This window comes from Gracilinanus agilis, chromosome 4 (genome assembly GCF_016433145.1).
Source record: "Gracilinanus agilis isolate LMUSP501 chromosome 4, AgileGrace, whole genome shotgun sequence".
In the NCBI taxonomy this organism is placed as follows: domain Eukaryota; kingdom Metazoa; phylum Chordata; class Mammalia; order Didelphimorphia; family Didelphidae; genus Gracilinanus; species Gracilinanus agilis.
Window position 1 is genome coordinate 250811366 of NC_058133.1, and position 23511 is coordinate 250834876.

The 23511-nt window shown below is 44.5% G+C and overlaps 3 protein-coding genes and 1 long non-coding RNA gene across 6 annotated transcripts in view; 3 read left to right on the forward strand and 1 right to left on the reverse strand.

The window, feature by feature from the left end:
• The first annotated feature begins 3273 nt into the window (after positions 1 to 3273).
• CLDN7 (claudin 7) lies at positions 3274 to 8384 on the forward strand. 2 transcript variants are annotated; one of them, XM_044672955.1, is made up of 5 exons: positions 3274 to 3500; positions 3835 to 4086; positions 7166 to 7330; positions 7575 to 7659; positions 7958 to 8384. In XM_044672955.1, the coding sequence occupies exons 2-5, from the start codon at positions 3864 to 3866 to the stop codon at positions 8118 to 8120; spliced, it is 636 nt and encodes a 211-aa protein (XP_044528890.1). In that variant the 5' UTR covers positions 3274 to 3500; positions 3835 to 3863; the 3' UTR covers positions 8121 to 8384. The 2 variants fall into 2 exon arrangements, with proteins under 2 accessions (XP_044528890.1, XP_044528891.1); XM_044672956.1 differs by having other exon boundaries at positions 3274 to 3466.
• Positions 8385 to 8547: 163 nt separating this feature from the next.
• Positions 8548 to 15086, reverse strand: LOC123244456. Of its 2 annotated transcripts, none has more exons than XR_006506079.1 (3): positions 14448 to 15086; positions 14044 to 14169; positions 8548 to 8977 (listed from the first exon to the last, which is right to left on the reverse strand). It is a non-coding gene; the product is annotated as an uncharacterized LOC123244456 (long non-coding RNA). The 2 variants fall into 2 exon arrangements; XR_006506078.1 differs by lacking the exon at positions 8548 to 8977 and adding an exon at positions 9670 to 9999 and having other exon boundaries at positions 14448 to 15081.
• Positions 15087 to 15355: 269 nt separating this feature from the next.
• On the forward strand, positions 15356 to 22126 carry CTDNEP1 (CTD nuclear envelope phosphatase 1). Its single transcript, XM_044673656.1, has 8 exons — positions 15356 to 16107; positions 18802 to 18868; positions 19009 to 19127; positions 19336 to 19407; positions 19826 to 19942; positions 20241 to 20352; positions 21210 to 21294; positions 21702 to 22126. The coding sequence occupies exons 1-8, from the start codon at positions 16006 to 16008 to the stop codon at positions 21760 to 21762; spliced, it is 735 nt and encodes a 244-aa protein (XP_044529591.1). The 5' UTR covers positions 15356 to 16005; the 3' UTR covers positions 21763 to 22126.
• A 1139-nt stretch (positions 22127 to 23265) lies between these two features.
• Positions 23266 to 23511, forward strand: part of PHF23 (PHD finger protein 23) — an 18963-nt gene continuing 18717 nt past the window's right edge. The window contains exon 1 of the mRNA XM_044675233.1: positions 23266 to 23362. Within this exon, the coding sequence (XP_044531168.1) occupies positions 23266 to 23362 (97 nt within the window). The remainder of the gene's footprint in view (positions 23363 to 23511) is intronic.

Genomic DNA, 23511 nt, shown 5'->3' on the forward strand with positions numbered 1-23511 from the left:
GGTCCTGGGGTCCAACCTGGCTTCAGGTACTTTCTAGCTGTGTGAATCTGGGAAAGTCATTTGACCCCAACTGCCTTACTGCTCTTCTGTCTTGGAACCAATACTTAGTACTGATTCCATGACAGAAGGTAGGGGTTTAAAAAAAAAAACAAAACACAACACATTAAATGTTGCGAGCTTCTTGAGGGTGAAACTTTTTTGTTTTGCATTTGTATCCCTAGGGCCTAGTATATAGCAGGATCTTACACATAGTAGGTATTTAATAAGTGACTGTTGAATTTAATTGACCTTTTAGTCTATTTTTGCTGCTTTCTAGCTGTATGACCTTGGGAAAATCAATTTGATGAAAATTGATGAAAATCAATGAAGGCTTTGGTCTTAAAATCTTCCCCAGAAGTAAATCCTATGATCTTAAGAGAAAGTAAGAAAAGTTATTATGGCAGCAAGAGAAAGACCTGAGAGATGATGAGGGAGAAAGATGGATTAGTTAGAGCCTGAGAAATAAGGAAATAAGTATAGGAAGAAAGAAATGGGAGGAAAAGTAGAGACAAGAGGGAGAGGAAATAAAAAAGTGAAGTGAACAGAATTAGGGAAAACATTTGTGTTGGGAGGTATGGGGAATCCCCATAGCACTTCTAATTTGTACCAAATATTCAAGTGCTCAAGTTCTATATTTTGAGGATATATGCTGATTACACATATATATCTTGTATCACCAATACCTAACTAGATTGTAAATTCCTTAAGGACAAGGGCTATATTTTGATCTTTAGTAATAATATGAATGTACCACTGGGAGTTAATATACATAGCACCTAGGTTATAAAAGGTTTCTAAAATTCAACCTGCCCTTTTCCCTTAGGAGTATTATTGTTAGAGACGATGGTTTGGATGAAGAGAGAGATTTTCCAGAGTTGGAAGAGAGAGGAGAAAGATCATAAAGGTGATGGGTATATGGGAGCTTCATCAGTATAAGGTGTCCACTCTTGTCATAGAGGAGGTCCAGGGCAGAGCACAAATTGAAATTGAAACCTGACTACTATAATCAAATTATTCTTTCACATCCCCAAACTGCAGTGATTTTCCACTGTCCAAGGAATAATGTATAAACTCCTCATCCTGGCACTGAAGTTCCTCCACAACCTTTAGTCATCTCATACTACTCTTTATGTTTTATATCCTTTTATACTATAACTTTCTCCTGAACAGACTTCCATCATTGGAGAGTTCCTCAATCTGAGGAGATCCCTCTTTTTAAGACACAGCTTAGGTCCCATTTCACCCATAAAGTCATTTCTGTCAGAAATTCCTCAAATTTCTCAGAGTAATTTGGACTTTTTGAATCCATTTATTGTATTCTCCTTCTTATCATAATTATATTGATGTTCCTCCACCCCATTAAGATAATAAACTCTTTGGGAGTGGGTTTCTTTCATATTTATCTTTGTAGCATCATCACTTACTAGGGCTTAAGTATGTTGAATTAAAAATGAAACAAAGAGAAAAGAATGAGAGAAGGAAAGACAAATGGACAGAATGAGATTGGAAAAAGTGATGGTAGGAAGAGATCTGAAAAGAGAATATAAAATATCTGGGTAATGAAACAATGGAAAGAATAATAAACAGTATAGAAGAGAGATCAAGATGAAGAAAGATTAGGTTAGCATGGGCAAGAGAAGGGGGAAAGAGTGACAGAAAAAACTATATAGAGAATATAGGAGGGGAGACTGATGGAACGAGATGGGAAATGAAGGGTAAAGAGGTAGAACAAGATATGGGGAAGAGATGGAGAAGAGTTGGGGAGAGCTATAGAATATAGAGAAAGAAATGACCAAGAGAGATGGGAGAAATCAGGGAAAAGACAGAGAGAAGAGATTTGAAATAGGGATGATATGGGGGTACAACTATCAACAGAAGATGAAGAAAGAAAACAGGGAAAGACTGGGGACAGAGAATAATTGGTCAGAAGATAGGAGGAAGAAATCCTATAATATCTATAGGAAGAGAGAAATGAGGAAGAAAAAGGAGAGTTAGAGCTAAAGAGTTCTTTATAAATATGATAAATTATTATGGAGCTGGGGCCAGCAACACTAGGAGATAGGAATAGACCATACTTGGACTATAGGAGCCAAAGTATGATTAAGACCAAAGATAAGAATGAAAAACAAAGAGTATTTGGGAGAGGGAAAGGGATATAGAAAAAGGAATTGACATAGAGTGGAGATTGAAAGAAGGGGATACAAGGGACAAATGATGGATGAAAGTAATATAGAAATTATTTCTTGAGCTCCTATTGTGGGCAAAAGACAGCTATAATGCACTACAAAGAGTAGAGTATTATAGATCTAGAAGCTGGGAAGGAACTCAAGAGATCATGTAGTCATTTTACAGATAAGGAAACTGAAGGCTAGAGAGACATAAATGAAGTGATTTTTTCCAAAATCACACAGGTAGTAATTATCAGAGATGGGATTTGAACCCACCAAACCTTTTGCCCCAAGCAAATGAGCTAAAACAGAGTACCTACCTACAATATAATTCCCCAAAGCCTTTTTATTTTTATTTTTGGGGAGAATGGCAAACCTATAATGTGGAACTTACTCTAGCAAAGTGATCAATTAGCATTTATATGTCAGATAACACTATATATCTCTTGTTATAAAAAGTCAGAGACATAGAAATGGAGAGAGGAAAGGATAGATAAACTTGCTTGTATTGGGAGGAGCTCGTTTCCCTAAATCCATCCCTTTCCCCCACAGGGTGGCACCGGGGGCACCTGTCTGTGTCGCTCCGGCTCGACCCTAGGAGACTTCAGAGCCAAAGGACTGGCCCCGGGGGGGAGGAGAAGAGAGAGGGAGAAGTACGGTGGTGTGTGGAGTGACCATAAGTGACTCAGAGGGAAAGTGGGAAGGAAAACCTAGGTGGCCAGAAGTTCTAGACCTTCCTTCCCCCAGGAGCCCCAGCGACCCTCGTGCTGACCCTCTTTCAGGAGAATCAAATTTCCTTCGGAACCTCCAGATGAGAGGTAGCACGTCCAAGGATTCCAGACTCCGTATTCCTCTGTCTCACCTGTACAGGTGTGTATGGGGGCCTTCCGGTCTCGGCGACTGTCCCTTTCTGTGACGTCAAGTCACCTTTTCCAGTTCCTCTTGACCACGCCCCTGTCCCTCGCCCCTTCCACTCCTCCCCTCGGCCCTCAGGGTCCTATAAACAGGTACTCTCGTTGCACCTGTCCCATCCTCCCAAGAGCTTAGCTGCCATTCTGGACTGGATTGCTCTGTGACTGGACCGTTGCCCAGAAGCACTTCGAACTGACTGAAGGCTGGGGCAGCTGTGGGAGTGGCTCTTTGGGGGGCTTTTTTACAAGCAGGGTGACCTGAACTAGCTACTCCAGGTGGAAAGTCTAGCGACCCGGGGACCAACCCTTGCGAGCTGGCCGGATAGACTAGCCCAACTTTTGTTTGGGGTAGGGTTGGTTGCAGAGCTAGAGCGCCCCGGAGGTACTTAAAAACAAACCGTGGGCGTTGGGGAGTCCCAAAGTCTACCCTAGAGTACCTTTCCTTTTGTTTGCGGGGGTGGTAGAAGGGGAGAGCCGACCTCTTTTCTTTGTCTCCAGGTCTCTCCCCTCCACCTGGGGCCCCCCATCTGTCCCCAGGGAAAAACCCCTTCGGCTTACAGTAGGGTGATCAAAAGAAAATAATGAGAAAATCGTAAAGGTTCTAACCATAGTGGTGCTTTTTTGGGTTATCTCAGAAAACGCCAGCAATTTGGGGGTAGGGTGAGTCATACTTTTTATAGAGTTGCCCCAAAGCTTTTTTTTTTTGTTTATTGTAGGATCGTCTTTTTAAAAATTTTTGGGGAGGATGGCAAACTCGGGTCTTCAGCTGTTGGGGTTCACCATGGCCGTTCTGGGGTGGGTGGGACTGATAGTCTGCACCGCGATCCCTCAGTGGCAGATCAGCTCCTATGCGGGGGACAACATCATTACTGCCCAGGCGATGTACAAGGGGCTCTGGATGGAATGCGTCAGCCAGAGCACCGGCCTCATCAACTGCAAGACCTACGACTCAGTCCTGGCTCTGCCTGGTGAGTCTGGGGAGCACTGGTCCCCTGGGTCCGAAGGTGGATGGTGGGAGGGAAGAGCGGGAAGTGAAGGAGTTGGGGTTAAGGGTGGAGGGAAATCTAGCCAGGTTCTGGGAGGGAGAACTACCGCGGGAGAAGTTTACAGGTCCTGGGGCTAAGGCTCACCTGAGGTTTCTGAGGGGGGAGTAGGGACGTAGGTGAAGGAGGCAAATGGCCGAGGTGAGAGAGGAGGAGGTGGGAAAATTGGGACAGGTTTGGGTGGGAACGTAGGAGACGAAAGAAACCTGGGAAGAGAAGGTTTGACCACCGTTTTCAAGGAGGGGGCGAAAAAACGCGGGCTTAGGGGTTTGATACCCTTTCCCTTTCACTTCCGCTTTCTCTCCCTCCCCTTCTTCATCCTGCTCCACCTGCTATAAACTTCTTAAGAGTTCGACGTCCCTGGGGCTCCTTCCATATCCACCTCTAGACTCAATCTCCTGCTCTTTTCTCTTGGACTCAGAGAGGGTCTTAAGAGAGGCCACTGAGATAAGCCAGAAAAGTAGTGGGATGAGGATGGTTTAGTGTGGGAAGTTTGGGTCCTTACAGGAATGGAAAGGCTTGGGGTAACCCGGGTGGGAGCAGGAGGAAGAACCCAGGACTAGAAACCTAACGCGTTGATCCCTTTGGGACTTCGGGGAATTAGGGAGCAACTGGGAAACTGGGGGTCGTAATGCCTGGGTCTCTGCGAGGCTCCGAGCCTGTCTGCTGTGGCTTCTAATCTTATCTTCCCGATTAGCTATAGTAACTAGCACCCGAGGTTGCTGATAATAAGGCCAGAGGGAGGTCAAAGGGTGAGGCCAGGCAAACAGAGTCTGGACCTGGCTGGGCTTCGGGGTCCTTGTGGGGTTTAGCTCTGCTCCCCCAAACCTCTCCCCCAGACAGTTTCACCGAAACTTGGGCGCCCCGGGCGTTGTCCGGGAGCTGAGGCTAGGCTCCTTGGGCGGGGCGGGGAAGGGACTAAACAGGAAGGCTCAGGTGCGGGAGGAGGGAGCAAGAATGGAGGGGGGAGAGGAAGAATCTGGCTACTGCTGGCTGGGCCCCAGGAAGTCTAGAAAAGAGAGGAGAGTTAAGGGGAAGTGGGTGCAGGCCTGAGTATGTGAACATAATTGGGACTTGGGAGCAGACGGGGGTCCAGATATTGAAATGAGTGATGAGGGTTAGGTTTGGGAGGTGAATGAAAGAAGAGCCACTCCCAAAGGGTACAGGGGTCAGTGGGAGGAGAATGAAGAGACTCCTGCTCATTAATGAGGAAGTCACAGGTGCCCTTGGCCTCCTAAACATTCGTTTTATTCAATAAAACCCCTTACCTGGGTGTAATAAGGCCCAAGAAGCAGAATTATAAAGACATATATCAGATCTTGCTTTCTAAGAATTTACACTAGGAACCTCAGGTGGTTTCTATGAGGAAAGTTGTAAATCAGTAAGCATTATATAATTTATAAATGTTAACTATTGATTAACTACAATCCAAATGGGAGGGGAAGGCATGAACACGGTATAATATAAAAAAAGAGAATATGAATTCTAATAAGAAATCCAGGCAAAGGGCTATTGAGTAGGGAGAGATTATTTTGTAGCCTTCAGAGCTGGGCTTGATATTTTGAAAAAGGTAGAGATAGGAATCCAGTTCAAATTCAGTCAAGGAAGTGGGAAGGAGAGCAAAGGTTCAGAGACAAGAGATCAGGAGAAAACTAGATGAATAGTCAGTTCCTTTGCAAGACTGTTAGAGTATATGAAGTGTAATAAGACTGGAATCAGATAGAGATGACCTTGCATAGCAACAGAAATTTATTCAGTAGTTTTGAGCAGACAAATAATGTGATGAGTGGCACATTGAAAAATATTATTTGGGTAGCTCAGTGGGTTAGATGGGTTAGAGAGAGGAAAAGCGGAAGCAGAATGACTAGTAAGGAAGTAGATTAATTGTCCAGCTGAGAGGTGATGAAGACCTAAATTACAGTGGTAGCAATGTATGTAGAGAAGACTGGGTTTGAGAAATATTGTTGGAGTTAAATGGTCAGAACTAGGTAACCATTTAGGGTTATAGATAGAAGAATCCAATGACTAAGGCTTGGATGATGATGACAACAATGATGCCATAGATTAGCGATGGTAAACCTTTTAGAGGTGGAGTGCTAGGCCCTGCCATCCCACCAGTGCCCCCCTCTTACTCCACATGGGGAGGACTTTAGTGAGTATAGAGGAGAGGAGTGGCCTGGGTGCTCTTCTCTCCTCCAGCCCTGCCACCTTTAAGACACCCACCTTACCCCCTTGTACCTCCATTGGGATGCTGGGCAGAGGGGTGGGCAATGTGAAAAAATGTCATCAGGCAAGGTAGAGAGGGGGATCAGAGCAGCTCCACTGAGTCCCTCTGGCTTTTTAGTAGCAAACTAGGCAGGGAGGGTGGCCATGTGCAGAGAGAGCATTCTGCATGCCATCTTTGGTGCCCATGCCATAGGTTCACCATCACTACCATAGGCAAGTGGGAAAGCTGAGGGGTAACATGTTTTCTGGAGGGAAAGGTGATAAAGTTCAGTTGAAATATATAGTTTGAAATATTTGTGGAAATCCAAATGTAACTGTCCAATAGACAGATATTAGATACTGGTACATTGAAAGAACTAGGGGAGTAGAAATGCAAAAGAAAAACATGACTTATTTATCACTTGTATAGATGGGTATGGAAAATGGAAAAATACTTTAAAAATAAAGGAAATGAGGTACTGGAACTCGGGAGCAATGAGTCTAGAAAAATAACTTGGAAGTCAATTAAAAGTGTTACTTGAGGGTAGAGGTGATGAGACAGTGTGGTAGAGGGGAGAGCTGGCTTTGGAGCCATTAAGAACTGAATTCAAGATCTGCCTCTAATATGGCTGTGTAATCCTGGTAAATTCTCAGTGCTCACTAAGAATGTAAGCTGCAGAGAAAGTACCAGCTAGCTCTTAGTAGGTGGAATTTCTTCACCTGAGAGTTCCCTCTACAAATATATCACAGGTTGTCTTTCCTAACTGAAGGTGATAGAAAGCCTCTTCCCCCTTTCCAGCTTCTCTGCAGGCCACCCGGGCCCTAATGGTGGTATCCCTGGTTTTGAGCTTCCTAGCCATGATGGTGGCCACCATGGGCATGAAGTGTACACGATGTGGGGGTGATGACAAGGTGAAGAAGGCTCGAATAGCCATGACAGGGGGCATTGTCTTCATTGTGGCTGGTAAGCAGTCCTCTTGCTTTTCTTCCCACACTCTAAAACTTGTTTCCCCTCCCTGAAGCCTCATTTCCCCCACCTCTCCTATCTCTGCTAAGTCTAGAATTGCTTTAGGCCTGAAACTTTGTTCAAGTCATGAGGCCACCCCCCCTCCCCAAATCATCTTTTTATACTGTAAAGATTTGTAAAGTGGGGTCATGGGTCAAGGGATTTACAGGCTCTCTGAATCCATTATTCTTTTCCTGATCAGGTCTTGCTGCCCTTGTTGCTTGTTCCTGGTATGGCCACCAAATAGTAACAGATTTTTATAACCCATTGGTCCCTATGAATACTAAGTAAGTATGGACTTTAATCTGGGCACCTGGGGTCACAAATGGGAGCAAGGATTTTGGGGGAGCAAGGAAGAATGGTGGAGAGCTTAGGGCTCATAGGCAAAATATAAAAAAAAAAACACCTTACTTTCTTACACTCCAAGAGAGGAGGGCAAGTGACTTAGTCACACAGCTAGGAAGTATCTTAGAATTTGAACCCAGGTACTCCTGACTTTAGACTTGGAGCTCTATCCACTTTACCACCTAGCTGCCCCTTAACTGGGTACTTTTGATCATAATCCTCTCTTGCCTCTCTCCACAGGTATGAATTTGGATCTGCTATTTTCATTGGCTGGGCTGGCTCTGCCCTGATTATCTTGGGGGGTGCACTCCTCTCTTGCTCTTGCCCAGGTAGTGAGGGCAAAGCAGGGTACCGGACCCCTCGATCTTACCCCAAGCCCAATTCTGCTAAGGAGTATGTATGAAAGAGCAGAATTCTTTATATACAAACCCCATTCCCCTCCCAACACCCCAAACCAGGGCCTGAAATATAATTCAAGATAGGGATAAGAGGAAACCAGAAGAGAGATCTGAGCCAGTGGGAAAGTGGGAGGGAAAGAATTCTCCAGGACCTTCCATCTACTCTTGATGTAGTGTACTGGAAGGCTAGGGGCATGGGGAAGGGGAGGTGGGAGGTAGATAAAAGGGTATGTGTTCTTTTTGTATAATAATAAAGTTTGTGTTTTGGACCTTGGCTTTACCCCCATTCTCTAATGGGTCCAGACATCTAACACTGGCCCTCTCATTCACTTCCTTTTAACCTGTGCTGTCTTTTTCCTAAGGTTTTCAGCCTGTTTCCATCTGAGGGAACCTATTTGCCTCCACTTATGTCAGTTACCTCCTGTACCCATCTCAGTGTTTATTATGTTTATTTCAGTTATGATGTTCTCAATACCAAACTCTTCCAAAGTTCATCTGAGTTACTTTGGACACAATTCCAAAACCATTCCCTAATCCTAGGCTTTTGTTATTTGCAAAGGTGAAGAGATATAGCTCTTTCCCTTACATATTCTCATTTTCTAGCTTTTCTAACTCCCAGAAGATGTACAAAATAAAAGGATGAAAGTAAAAAGGTGCCAGAATGATCATCTTCCTGCCCTAAATAGGTCCTATGCAAATGTCAAACAATAGCTATACATAGTATCATCATCCATGCATTTGCTTTGATTCAGTTGTCCTTGATGGGCCAAAAAAAACCCAATTTATGTAGCATATGTAGAATCTGCCATTCCTCTCAGTGAGTACAAGCCCCGGAATGACGGGTGAATTCCTTCTTTTGAACCTGTAGAAGGAATGAGAAGGGAAGTCCTTGTTACTTTTCTTAGAGGTTTTGATTTTGGTTTTTGATTTTTTCCTTTGGACTTTCTTAAGAAGAAAAAAGTCAATATGGAGAAAAAAGTCAATATGGTGGCATGGTCCACCTTTAAAAGAACAATACATGTAAAACACTTTCGATATGTTTACCCTTAGTCATGGGGTTTCCTTATTAGTCAAGAATTTATTTTGAGAAGACCAGTTACTCTCTTGATGAACAGTAAAGTTTTGGGGCAACAAGGTAGCACAGTGTAAAGCTTCAGGCCTGGAGTGGGGAGGAGCTAGGTTCAAATTTGGCTTCAGAGACACTTAATAGCTGTGAGAGCCTAGCCCTTGCCACTCTTCTGTGTTAAAACTAATACTAAGAAGATAAAGGCTTTAAAAAAGGGGGGAAAAGGGAATGGGAACAGGGAGTGACAGCTACATAGCTCAGTAGATTTGAGAGCTAGGTTTAGAGATAAGGATGTAAAGCACCAGGCTTGAAGTTGAAAGATGGGTTCAAATCTGGCCTCAGACACTTTCTAGCTATGTGACCCTGGGCAAATCACTTAATGCCCATTACCTAGCCCTTTCTGCAATTCTGCCTTGGAACAAATACACAATATTGATTCTAAGATGGGAGATAAGTTTTCTTAATTAAAAAAAAAAAAGTAAAGTTGGTTATAATGAAAAATAAAATTTATTTTAAGTTATTTTTATAATAGACTGCCTTCCTTGAAGAAATTTTAATACCTTTTCCAACTACAATTGTTTAAAGGAAACTGAGTCATTTCAAACTATACATTTTCTGGCTTACACAATGATCTTAGAACTTAATTTGCAAATTTAGGAGTCTTTGCACTGTATAGCTGTAGGTGGTAGGTCAAAGTTGGTCAGGGTTAGACCTAGAGTTGGTCCTTTAGCACCATCAGATATCCAGGTCTTCATCTGAATCTTCCAGGTAGTAGTCATCAGGATTAGGCCCATAAAATATAAGACTGATGGAAGAAGCTAGGACAGGATGAAACCAGACAACGCAAGTATTAATTTCCTGAAGAAAAGCAAGGTGTAGTGTTATAATGAAGTGATATTCAGGATGTTCAAGCTCTTTACAGCATATCCCAGGGCTATTTCTTTAGTACCTTCCAACCCAGTGGTCTCTATGAAGCCTTCTGGGGTCTCTTCACTTTTGCCAACAAAAGGTCATGACCATTTGTTCTCTGACAGCATTTGGTTTTTATAATAGTTATAGGCATGTCTTATCTTCCCAGTTTGAGTGGAAGAGTAGTGATTTTGCCAAAACTTTCCTTCTCTTTAGTGGTCACATAATCCAACAGGTATTTAATAAACATCTGTCAGTTCAACGCTTATCAAGATATCTGTCCAAATGGAAAGTCTATACCTGCCTTTGTGTTCTAGCTCCACTCTGCCTGAAACTTCTCAAGAGAAGTGTTTGTTATTATTGTTTATTTTCTCAGGTGCCCAGGCCAGGTTGCAATTAGGGGATTCTATGGTGGTGGGAATGGGGATTTTACAAATAGAAAAATGGAACCCTGATGAAGACTACAAATTCCTTTCCCTCAGTTCTTGCTTGCCTATCTCTGGGTAGTGGGGGAGCCACTCCCCAGACATGTCACCATCTAGGGAAGGACTTTAGTCCCTATATTGGTTTGAGGGGTTAATCAGTAACTTTTATTCTAGGGAGCTAGGTGGTTATTATCATGGAGAGTGTTGAACTTGGAGTCAGGAAGACCCAGGGTTCAAAGTGAGTCTCAGACAAACACTAGCAGTGTGACCCGGGAGCAAGTCACTTAAAACACTTTCAACCTCAGTTTGCTCATTTGTAAAATGGTGATAATAGCATTTACCTTGCAAGGTTGTCCTGAAGACTAAATGAGTTAACATATGTAAAGAATTTTGAATTACATAAATATTAAACAATTATTAACTTTACCACCTCCACTGCTTGGGACCCAAGTATCTATCCCTAACAACCCCAGTCTCATTTTCACAGTCCCAATTCTTAAGGCACCTTACTTTTCCAAACTGAATTAGAAGGGCAGGACCAGGATTTCCCAGGATCTCCCTTTTCTTCTGGGACAGGCAGAGGTAAAAGGCAAATCTCCTATGGAGTATATCTATGGGAGAAAATACTGAGAACCCGACTCATCCTTTAGATTACCTTTAATTCTCCTCCTCCCTACCCCATACAGTAATTCTCCAAATCCCATGTTATCACCCCTTCTCCAACCACTAAGCAATACTTTTTTAAACTCTCTCTGACCTATCACATGAACTTTCAGAAACTACTTCTAGTCCCAAGGCACTGGAATTGAGGATTCCTAGGCTGAAGCTGGGCAGGATGGAGAACTAATGAATCTAAATGAAAAGAATCAGGAAGAGAAGGATTAAAAGTGAAGAGAGATGCTTAGAACTGAAGTGTGGCTATCTGGTTCTACCCCATTCTTCCTCAAGTTCACCACATTCCTCTACTTCAGTGATGGCAAACCTTTTAGAGATGGAGTGCTGGTCCCACTCCTTGAGAAGGCAAAAAATATGATATCAATTATAAATGTGAGGTCATATAAAACAAAGAAGGACCCTTTTCATGGCATGCTGATTTGAGATGAAGTTTGGAACATAAGGGAGAAAGAATGCTGGACAACTTTCTCACCAAAGAAGGTATAGAGTTCCCATGGCCCAAAGACCACAGAATCTGGAAAAGGGAAGAAGTTACAGAGAGCAAGAAGCAAAAGCTGGCTAATCAAGTCAAAAAAGCAAGGGTGCTGAGGTCAGAGTCCACTACTCTAAAATTGTTCTCAAGGATTAAAGGCCCTATTCTCTTCCCACACAGGTAGGTCTCTAGTGAAGAAGCCTACAAGGGGAGAGTAGAAGAGAACAAAAACATTAAATTCTGGCATTAAACATTAAAGAGTATTTCCATATATAAGAATACAAAAGTAGTCTTTATGAATTCCCATTTAATAACTCTTATTTAAAAACAAACAACAAAAAGAGCACACAATTATAAATATTATTTTTAAATTGTCTTAATTCTCTGTGCTTTTCCCTGAATTTTCTTCTGTTCTCTTCTGTGTTTTAAAAAATTATTAAAAAAAAAAAACAAAACCCTTGGGGGCAGCTGGGTAGCTCAGTAGATTGAGAGTCAGGCCTAGAGATGGGAGGTCCTAGGTTCAAATCTGGCCTCAGACACTTCCCAGCTGTGTGACCCTGGGCAAGTCACTTGACCCCCATTGCCCACCCTTACCACTCTTCCATCAAGGAGCCAATACACAGAAGTTAAGGGTTAAAAAGAAAAAAACGAACACACGCACCTTACCAGTTGTCTTACAATCAATACTAAGTATCAGTTCCAAAGCAGAAGAGCAGTAAGGGCTAAGCAATGTGCATTAAGTGACTTGCCTTGAGTCACATAGTTAGGAAGTATCTGAGGTCACATTTGAATCCAAGACCTCTTGTCCTGTTCCTGTTGGGCTCTCTCTCCACTGAACTGCCCCCCCTTTATATTTCTAACTCCCACTGCCCTTCAACTTAACTCCAATCTTAACGAAGAAGTAAAATGAATCTATATAGTGGCCACAACAAAAAATGCATGTCTGTACCATAGGAAGTCAGTAAAACATGTCTTAATTTCTCCAGAGATGTTGATCACTGCTTTGATCAGAATTTTAAGTTAAAAAAATTTTTTTAAATAACCTCTTTTGTAATGCTCAGTTCACTCTTCATCAGTTGATACTATCCAGAATCAGCTGATTCATCTTTCATAATTTCTTAGGGAATAATAATACTGTCTTACATTTACATATCATAATTTGTTCAGTCAATCCCTAATTATCTAAGATGAAATCTAAGACACTCCTTTATATTTTAGTTCTTTTATTTACTCAACTTTTAAAAAAATCTCCCTTTTATGGATCAGGAAGTTAGTTTTGCTATTCTCTACGCCACCTACTCTAGTCTTTCTCTTAACCAACCACTCTCCTTCAATTCTAAGCTAGGGCTGGAATTTCTAAAACCAAGAGTCCCCTTATCTATTTCACCCTACTTTTCTTAACCAATCAACCAAATCAATTTAATGAGTATCTAAAAATTATTAGTACCATGGGAGATATGAAAAAGAGAGAAAATAAAGAGGACACTGGGAGAAACAGCTTCTTATAAATATAGCCTTGAAAACTAAAATTTGTGGTACTTAATTTTCTTTTAAACACTTACCTTCTATCTTAGAATCGATATATACTGGCTCCAAAGGAGAAAAGTGGTAAGGCTAGGGAATTCAGATTAAGTGACTTTCCCAGGGTCACGCCACTATTTCTTCTAGTCTAGTGTATATGAAATCAAATTTGAACCCAGGACCTCTAGGCCTGGCTCTCAAACCACTGAGCCACCTAGCTGCCCCTTATGGTATTTACTCTTAATGCAATAGGAGAACAGAAAAGAGAGAGAAGTGTGTGATCATAGAAATTGTGAACTACATTCCAACATGATCAAAGTCACAGAAATGGGAGAAAAAGGGAAGGGAAAGGATTTAGTAGGAACTATTATATGCTGGGCCCTGAATAATAATTTCATTTATCACAACCAATTTATGAGGTAGAGGTTGTATTGTACTCATTTTACAGTTGAAGGAACTGAGGTGGCAAGAATTAATAGGAACTTAATACAAAGAAAAATTAGGTTACTAATACTAAAATGAATGAAATGGAGGATAGGTTCAGAAAGCTGTGTAGATAAGGTGAAGCCAGTTATGCAGGGGGATCAAAAGATTTGGGCTCAAGGAGCTTAGACTTAATTCAGTAGGTGCAAGCTAAGTGTTTTAGTAGTTAGTCTGGTTTTGGTGTTTAGCATTCTGTCTTGGTGTCCCTGTCAAATTCTACCTGCCTTTTAATTAGTGATTTTCTATTTCTGTGATTTTTTTTTTTCCAAATCCTCCTTCAATGAATAAGTGGGGTGGGGAGGGTGGTGGGTGGCAAGGGGAAGCAATGAATGGGAGAGGCACTATTCCCTCCACTTATATACTGCTTTTTCACTCACCGAGCTCAAATCTTCTTTGAATTCTTCTTCCATCAACTCAGTTCAAGACTCAATCTACTTCCATCTGCAGAAGGCACAGGGTGGGCTTTCATGAGAGTTCCTTAAGGTGGAGGGTGCCTGAGTCTGCTGAGTATCAAAGGAAAAAGGCTACTTTGACACAGTCTGGGGTTATTTTCTAAAAAAGCATAAAAAAACAGGCTGTGGCCTGCCCTCTCATTCTACAGAGGGTGATATGGGTGTCAGGAGGTGTTTGCCGTAGGCTCACTTGAACGAAAGTCCCCATACCCAATGCCAAAGTGAGCCACCCCCCCTCCACCGGGGCCCCAACCCAGCTTCCTACACCTAAATCAAAGCCGAAAACCATTGACTGTCCTCAAACTCCCAGATTTTCCAGTCCACTTTACCATGCCTCCTGCCTGTCTCGTCCTTGTGCTATTTGCAGAGACCTCTGTAAAGGCTGCAGGGCACGGAAGGCCGCGAACAGAAGTAGCACATTTCTCATACACCAAGGATCCTCTTCCACGGGCTGGTCGCGCGCTAATGGCGTCACCGAACTCGGATCCCTGTATGGGATGGGGTAATCCCGCCTTCCCCAGGCAGTTCCAAGAGCGTGTCTGACCCCGTATTGTGACGTCATCTGCCAGGTTAGACGCTGGAGACCGGGCCCAAGCAAGACTGGGGTACTGATCTCTCTGTACAGTGTTTCTTTTAAGAAATGTGAAATGGGTTCGGGCGGTTTGAAGAATTAAAACTCGAGGGTGCGGGGAAGTAGAGGAAGGATCCTCGAGGCCCCTCCCAGGTGCCCACGAACAGAAGTTTATACAAGACGGAGTACGACCTGACATAGAGCCAAGGGAAAAAGTCCCCTAACTTTTGACCACACTCTCTTTTAAAAGTGAGGGGGAAGGGTAAATCGCAGTAGGTCACGCGGAAGGGCGTGAAAAGCCGTTAGGGGCAGTTGAGGTTAGGTTGAGGAGGGAACGCGCGTGCGCGCTACACAATACTATACTAAAAAAGCAAAGATATAGGCCACAGCCTAAGAATTCGTCAATCCTCCAATCCCGCGCATTTCTCTAATTTCCGGCTCACTAGGGCTCGGGTAGGGAGGAACCAATCTCCTTCTACCAAGATTCCCATCCCTCCCACCCCCAAGTTCCTTTCCAGTGAGTGATTGAGTAGCTTCATCGTGGAACTTGCGCAGTACAACCGGATGGGAGGGGAGAGGGTAGAAGAGTACGGATATAGCGTCTACCTCCATAGCGGGACGTGGGTGGGTCGCCGGAAGTGATGTCAGAAGGGAGGAGGAGGAAAGGGGGAGAGGGAGGACTCTGGGCGGTAAAATGGCGCCTGTCAGGCTGGGGGATGTGGCGGCAGAGGCAGCGGCCCTGCTTCCGAGCGGTTAAGGCATCCCCCGAATGTGGGGGGGGGGAGACCGGCTTCAGGCCCGCGCCTCACACTCCGTGGCTCCCCCTCCCCTCTTTCCGCGCTCTCTCTTTTTCTTCCTTATTCACAGCTCCTCGCGCCCCGCTCTCCCATCCGGTCCCTTCCTCCCGCCGGCTTTCCTGCACTCAACCACATAGTGCGCCTGCGCCGCGGGCTTCCCTCTTCTTCCACCTCCTCTTTGCCCCCTCCCCCATCTACCCCCTTCCTTCTCCGTCTAAGGACCCTACCCTAAAATCTCTGCCTCTGATTTAGCACGAATCTTCCCCCCTTCTTTCAGGGTGCGCCTCTCACGAGTACCCAAGGACTTCCCACATCTCTTACTTCCTTGGGGACATCTCTCCCCTTGGGGGGACCTCCTAGAGCTGCATTCCCCGGTGTATTAGCTGTAGCTCCCAGTGCTTGATCTCCGCACCTTTCCCCTCCCAGCAGCGGGAGGGGGAAGGGGAGGCACTGCCCCCTGGGGGCCTGGCTGAGCCGGGCCCCGGGGCCCCCGGGGCCATCAGGGCCAGGGGCGTCGGGATGATGAGGACTCAATGTCTCCTGGGGCTGCGCACCTTCGTGGCCTTTGCTGCCAAGCTCTGGAGCTTCTGCCTGTATCTTCTGCGGAGACAGGTCCGAACGGTGAGACTGGGGTGTCAGCAAGCCGGCTGGAGCTCTCTCCCCCCCGCTGGATTTTGGGGGGAACGGGAGAAGCAATCCGGAGTAATTGGTGGGCTACTCTCGTTGGGTCTAGGACAGGAGTTGGGTAAGCAATGTATATTGTGAGATGACCTGCTGGGGGAACCTCCACCCTTGAGCTGGTTGAGACTTTCCTTTTAGTAGGGCAGAGATTTGAAGGAATGGTATTTTTCATAGGGAGCCCTGTTGACAAATCCCGAAATTCGTTTAAAGGGGTAGGACTCGTTGTTATCTAGGAAGGTTTCCATGAAGAAACTGATTAAGTTTTATCTAGAGAATTGGGTTGGTGTAGGGATTTTTCTTTTGGGGGGAATTTTGAATATAAGAGGTCCTTAAGTTTGGGCTAATCTTTTGTCACTTTTGCAAAGAGAAGCTTCTCTGTGAATTTAGAATTGAAGGAAATTCCTATGAAAAGGGCCTGGCGTTTGGGCTAGAATCTGAGTGATAAAAAGAGCCTATAATAAAGAGGGTTCTTCTCAGAGCAATCTTAAAGCTCCTAACAATAATATGAAGTATGGAGCAGTGTGTAACATGACATAGAGGTGAGCCCTTTAGGTTGTAGTTTACCTCATGTGTAAATCTTATTTGGACTAAGTGATCCTTTGAGTTGGATGTCACTTGGTGAAGCATTAATGAACTCTTAGGTAAAAGACCTGGAGGGGGAGAGAGAGAGTGTGTATATGTTTTGGGAGGGAGATCCTAGGTCCTAGTAAAAGAAATGCCAGGCCCCAGAGATTCTTGGAAATATTTGGGTGAAATGGATGACCCTCAGCATTTTTCCCCTAAGGGGAAACTTTTAGCTTTCTACTACTGCTTATTCTCATCTTGGAAAAAGAATCCTCTTTAAAAGGGAGAATTTAGACACACAGGGTGTTTTAAGATTGCTCAAATTATCCCCACAGTTTTCAGTGAAATTCCAAGTAAAACAAAATAGAGGCTATTAGGGACGCCCTATCTATGGAAGGAAATCCCCCTGGATTTTAGTGAATATTGACCTCTTCAGGGGCTATGAGCTTCACTTTTGATTCATTTTCTATCACAGAGTATTAAGACAGTTTCCACCACTATCCTTAAAGAAGGGGAGGGCCTGGGCCCTTGAACCTCAGAGGGGTGAGGTATGATTAGTAAAGAAAAGTGGGGGACAAAGTAGAGTTAAAACTGAAGAAACTCCTCAGCAAATCACTTACCCTTTCTGCCTCAATTTCTACACCTGTAAAATGGAGAGGATATCTACCTATCTCCCTCAAAAGATAGGGAAGAAAGTTATTTTCGTATTGTCAGGTGTTATGTAAATGTGAACTAATTACTCTATCACTACCATACTTTATTACCCTGAGATGTCTTTCTCCTTGACCTTGTCTTTCATCCTCTTCCTCTTTCCAAACTCATGCCTCTTTTTATCTCAAGTATGGGAGTAGGCATTCCAGTCTGTCTTGGCACTGGATGTAGGGACCTCCAAAATTGTCTCTGCTGTTGGTCCATACCCCAGAGCTAACTAAGTCAGATTCCCAAGTCCTCCCATTTCCAGGTGGCTCCCCCTCCCTTTCTCTTGACAGCTGCTTAAAACATTCCCTACATGCTTAGCATATGCAGTCTAAGAAAGTATAGGATACCCTAGCTGTCTTGTGTCCAGTTCAAGCCCTGCCTAGGGGTGGAGAGAACAGAGAATGGAAAGATACAATGGAAAGTGGGGGAAAAAGACACTTGGCTTTTTAGAAAACAAAAAGTGTCTAGTTCACTAAAGGAAATAAAATCTGGGGTCAGGTAAATAAGAACATAGATCCTAGGGGGCTTTGGGCTAAGGGTCGGGTATCTGAACTTCTGTAGGAGAGGCAGCACCGATAGACTGCTGGTCTAAGTCAGGAAGACATGGGTTCAATTCTATCTCAAGATTCAAACCTCACTCTTAGCTATGAGACCCTGGGAAAATTCACTTAACCTCTCTAAGTCTTAGTTTCCTTATGTATAAAGTGAAGAGGTTGGTCCTCTCCAGTTCTAAATTTCTGGTCCTATGAGAGCTAGGAATTAGAAAGTGTTAATTAATACCGAGCAACTTGGTAATGGGAAAGAGCAGGAAGTTTGGGCTCTGAAAGGGGAGAGGGAAATGCATCTGTCTCAGCTTTCTTTGGAAAGTAGTGCTTTGGGCTTTCTGATAACCAGTCAAATCTGTTTAAAAGGTTGTGAGTACCTAGGGAGAGTTGCCATAGGAGCCAAAGTCCTATGTAACATGACTGCTAGTGATGATGGAAGTAGACAGGTGGCTGGTTAAAATAGGCTCCATGGCTCTTGGCCTGGAGAACTTAACTGACCTGACAATCTCTGAATAAGCACAGGCCCAGGTGAGACAAATCCGAAGGGACCATCATTCCCTACTCAGACCCTCGGGTTCCCCCTCAGAGACCAGGAATTCTTCCCAATCCCCTGCTCAGGTCCTCAATAGAAGAGTCATTCTGACACTATTCAGGGAAGCATATAGCTTCGTTTCAATTTGCATTGATGAGAGAGTATTAAGAGTTGCCATAAAACATTCTTTGGCTATAGTGAAGGCTGGGATAGAACTTTGTGGGTATCAGGCTCCTGTTGGGAAAGAGCTTCTTCTAGTAAAAAGTCCTAATACTTCCTTCTTGTTGCCTCTAGATAATTCAGTATCAGACTGTTCGATATGACATCCTTCCTCTGTCCCCTCTATCCCGAAACCGGCTTGGTAAGTACCGTGGCACCTTGGAAAATCATCAAGGGCTTAAAGTAAGAGTAGGATGAAGGTAGTAGCCTGAAGGTCAGCCACTAGTAAAATACTTTGGAGAAGCCAAGGTTCTCATCCCTTTTTTTTTCCTCTGCTTCTAGGCCAGGTAAAACGAAAGATACTAGTGCTGGATTTGGATGAAACTCTTATTCACTCCCACCATGATGGGGTCCTGAGGCCCACAGTTCGACCAGGAACACCTCCTGACTTCATCCTCAAGGTCTGTCGGTGAATGGGATGGATATATATGTTACTGCTCTGCCCTCAGTTCTCCATGCCCCCAACAACTTTTCCTCTCCAACTCCTTCTCCTGGGGTACTCATTTCCCTGCCCCCTTGGGATTGGGATAAGCCTGGTGGGGCAAAAGTCTCTCCAGAGAGGGGATGATAGTAGGGCTTCCCCCCAGCCCCTCCTTGTCCCCCCCACAGGTCGTAATAGACAAACATCCTGTCCGTTTTTTTGTACATAAGAGGCCCCATGTGGACTTCTTCTTAGAAGTGGTAAGTTTTGGGGAGTTCAAGGGGTTTGGGGGGGTGTTTCAAAAAAGAAAAATATAATTTTTAGAATTTGAAAGCTGTAAGATTGATACCATAGAATGAATTTTGGGATCTGGGGAAAGGGAGGATGGAGGTTAAAGGTTAATTGTATGTAGGAAACTTGGAGGAAGGGCAATATAGGAGTGATGGGAATTACCAAGGGTGGTTTTATTGTGGTCTGAACTCTAACCCATGGAAAATGGGCTTCTTTTTCTTTTTGAGTCTTCTGTCTTTACCCTTTTAAATTTTGGGGCAAGATATAGTAATCATCAAAAAGATGGAGGATCAATGAAAAGAGCCAGGGATTGTGGGTTCAGTATACCTAGTTTATAGAGGAAATGTGAGCCTCTCAGAATGTGATAGCTTTCTATTTCCCCTTCAGGTGAGCCAGTGGTATGAGCTGGTTGTATTTACAGCAAGCATGGAGATTTATGGTTCAGCAGTGGCTGACAAATTGGACAACAGTCGGAGCATACTTAAGAGACGATACTACAGACAGGTAAGGGGCCTGGGTGTTCCATTTTAAAAAGGGAATATGGCCTGGGAGCCTGGGGGAGGGGTGGGATGGGGACTGGATCCATAGGTCTTTGGGCAGGGAAACAACATTGATGACACTGCTCCTTTCATTTAGGGAAAAGGAGCTAGGATTGTGGCTCCCCCCCCCCCCCCCCAATTCCCTCCCAGTCTTTCTCACTTAAGAACAGTAAGAGATATGGGATAGTTTGGGATTTGAGGAACTAGTCCCATAAGGGATCTCTCTCTTCATAGCTAATAATCTTGTCTGTACTACCTCCCAGCACTGCACTTTGGAGTTGGGCAGCTACATCAAGGACCTCTCTGTGGTCCACAGTGACCTTTCCAGCATTGTGATCCTGGATAACTCCCCAGGAGCTTATAGGAGCCATCCAGGTAAGAGGGTTGGAGGAAGGCCTAGAAAGCAGCTAAGGGTGATCTGTTGAGTGTGTGACCTTTGTAAAATGGGGACTCCACTATTGTAGGAATAAATCAGATCATAAAAACACTTTGGGAGTCTTTTGCTTTTAAACCTTGTGGCAATAAAAGGTCTTAATTTATTGATATATTTAATATAGTTTGTGTTCTTGCAAAGTTTCTGGATCAAATTGTTTAAAGTGCACCCAGAGTGAACTCAAGAATATTATGACAAATTCTTTTGTAAACTAAATTCTCTTCCAAATTTGTTTTATAAAGCTGGATTTTCAGATATAGCAATTTAATTTTAGTAGATCATGATTATATAGCATTCTATGACCACATTAATCTATAAGGGGGCAGCTAGGTGTCTCAGTGGATTGAGAGCCAGGCCTAGAAATCCTAAAGGTCCTGAGATCAAATCTGGCCCCAGACACTTTTAGTTGTGACAGAGGGCAAGTCACTTAACCCCCATTACCTAGCCCTTAACTACTCTTTTGCCTTGGAACCAATGTACAGTATTGATTCTAAGACAGAAGGTAAGGGTTTTTAAAAAATTAGTTAAGCTATAAAATGTAGCTAATTTTTATATAGGACAAGAAAGGAAAGAAGTATATTGGAAAGATAACTTGACTTTGAATATTAGCTCTCTGTTCAAATATTTAGTTGTACCTTGGATAAGTCATGTAAACTATCTGAGCCCTTTCACTCATCTATAAAATAAAGATAATGTATTTGCCTCATATGGTTGTTGTGAGGACAGTGCTTTAGTACTTAATAGCTTATTTTTTCAAGCTTGCTCAATTCTGTTTTTTTTTTTTGATCCATACTTCTAGATAATGCCATCCCTATCAAATCCTGGTTTAGTGACCCCAGTGACACAGCACTCCTCAATCTACTCCCTATGCTGGATGCTCTCAGGTGAGAAGGCAGGGTTGGATTCTTGGGTCTGGATACTGAATAGGCAACATGGCGTAGTGGAATTAATACTAGACATAGAGTCAGGAAGACCTGGGTTTAAATCCCACCTCTGACACTTCTGGCTCTGTTGACTAAGGACAAGTCCTGTAACCTGAGTTTTATCTGTAAAATGGGAATAATATCTGTAATACTTATGTCACAGGATTGTTTTGTGATGACCAAGTGAAATAATTTATGTAAAGCACTTTGTAGACATTACTAGTATTATATAAAATGTCTTTTGTTATTGCTGTTGTTATATTTTTGAGGAAGTTAGGGGCTGGAGGAAAAGGAGACCTAGGGATCCTGGATCCATCTTTGGTGGGTGAATGTTTATCCCCTACTATTCCCTTCTTCCCCTACCCCAGGTTCACTGCCGACGTCCGCTCTGTGCTGAGCCGAAACCTTCACCAACATCGGCTCTGGTGACAGCCACTCTCCCCCCCCTACACACAAATGGAGGGGGAGGAAGGGAGGGAGAGCCCTTGGGCTGCTTGCTCCATCCCCAGCCCATTTCTGAGGACTGCCAGGCCTGGGCCATCTACACTCCACTTGGAGGCCAGATGGACATACAAGCCCAGATACTGAAACAGCCTCACCATGTTCACACACTCCCTGGAAACCCCAGGTTGGGATAACAGACTCTGGCCTGGGAGGGCCAAAACAGCCCCCATTGTCAGGGGTGAAAGACTGGTCAGAGGTAGGGAGAGACTGACCTGGGAGGGTCAGACAGATGCTAAACAAGCTCTGTTGTGATTTGATTTTTTTTTTAAAAACTCTTGTAAAAAACAGATCTAATTCTTCACTGCTACTCTGAAGGGTGGGTTGGGGAGGGGAACCCAGGGCTTACTCCAGCCCACTGATTTCCACTCTCCCCTCTCAACATCTTGCCAAATTTTCCTCTCTTCCCCTTCCCACTTGTAAACATCTTCTTTTGCCTCTTTCACCACCCCGGTTTTCTAACTCCATTGAACCATGCATTATAACTCTGAAATTGAAGCTGCCCAAGCCCCATCTCTGGGATCTTGGGAAGGAGGTATGGGTGGGTCTCTGGGAAGGGTTGTTTATTTGCCCCATCTTCCTGTACTTTGGGGAAGTCCAGTGAGCTTAGGTGAAGTCTAGTGGTGGAGAGTTGACATAAAGGGGATAAGAGTTTTATATTTTGTCTTTTGGTGGATTGCCTTTGGGAGACCCGGGTTTGGAGGCGCTAAAGTGCATCTGCAGAGGCTACCCAAATTTAGAAAGTGGTGGAGGGGAGGGTGGCTGTTTACTAGAGCCCAAGCTCCGATTAGAAGAGTAAGCTGTACTCGTCGGCTCCCAGCTTGTGGGCGGGGTTACGGTGACGGCCTCTTCTCAGTTCTTACTCGCTCATTGGGTCCCTTCTACGTCAGTTCCACACCGGATCTACTTCCACTTCCTTATCACGTGACGTTCCCCCACATTTTTATGACGTTTCACGTATCTCGATGTCCTGTATTGACGTAATTCGTATTTTTCTCATTCTACCTTTTGGGATCCTGGTGCCCCACCCGTCCCCAGGTTATGCGCGGTGTGCACGCCATGTTAATTCCAGGGGCCTTCCTAATCTCCGACCATCATTTCCCTTTCCCACCTTGGCACTATTTTGTTTTGGTATCATCAAAATCCCTCGCGTAGCAGCACGCTTCGTGAATCCGCTCGTCGTAACTGTCTCCATTTCCTTTCGGGATCCCTAGTGTTAAAAAACCTGCACCTGCTCACTCCCCCATGGCGTCCGAAATCTGAAATATAGGCTGAGTCGCCTTCACCGTGCGCATCGGGACAGCGAATCCGTTGCCGTAATTTCGTAAATCCGTTCCGAAGCGGTTACTCCAGTGGCGTAAGAGGGAGGCGAGGTGGGCGGTTCTTGCGCCCGCCGCGTAGGAGGCCCCGCCCCCCCTGCGCCGTTGGCGTATGCCGGGCGACTGGGCGGCTCCCAGCGGGGCCGGGGGAAGGGGGGCGGAGTTGGTGAATAGGGAAGTGGCGCAGGTCGCAGAGATCGCTCCGCCGAGTGAGTTCACCCGCCCGGCCGTCCGTCTCCGTCGCCGCCGCCCCCCGCCCCGGCCCCGTCCGCCCCCCCCTCCCCCGCTCCCCTCAGCCCAGCCTGGCCCGGTCCCTGGGAGGATGAAGTTCGTTTACAAGGAGGAGCACCCGTTCGAG

Coding starts and splice junctions, on each gene's coding strand:
- CTDNEP1 (XM_044673656.1), top strand. CDS start 16,006: ATGATGAGGACTCAATGTCTCCTGGGGCTGCGCACCTTCGTGGCCTTT. Junction 18,869..19,008: donor TCTATCCCGAAACCGGCTTG/GTAAGTACCGTG, acceptor CTCTGCTTCTAG/GCCAGGTAAAACGAAAGATA. Junction 21,295..21,701: donor CCTATGCTGGATGCTCTCAG/GTGAGAAGGCAG, acceptor CCCCTACCCCAG/GTTCACTGCCGACGTCCGCT.
- CLDN7 (XM_044672955.1), top strand. CDS start 3,864: ATGGCAAACTCGGGTCTTCAGCTGTTGGGGTTCACCATGGCCGTTCTG. Junction 4,087..7,165: donor CTCAGTCCTGGCTCTGCCTG/GTGAGTCTGGGG, acceptor CCCCCTTTCCAG/CTTCTCTGCAGGCCACCCGG. Junction 7,331..7,574: donor CATTGTCTTCATTGTGGCTG/GTAAGCAGTCCT, acceptor TTTCCTGATCAG/GTCTTGCTGCCCTTGTTGCT.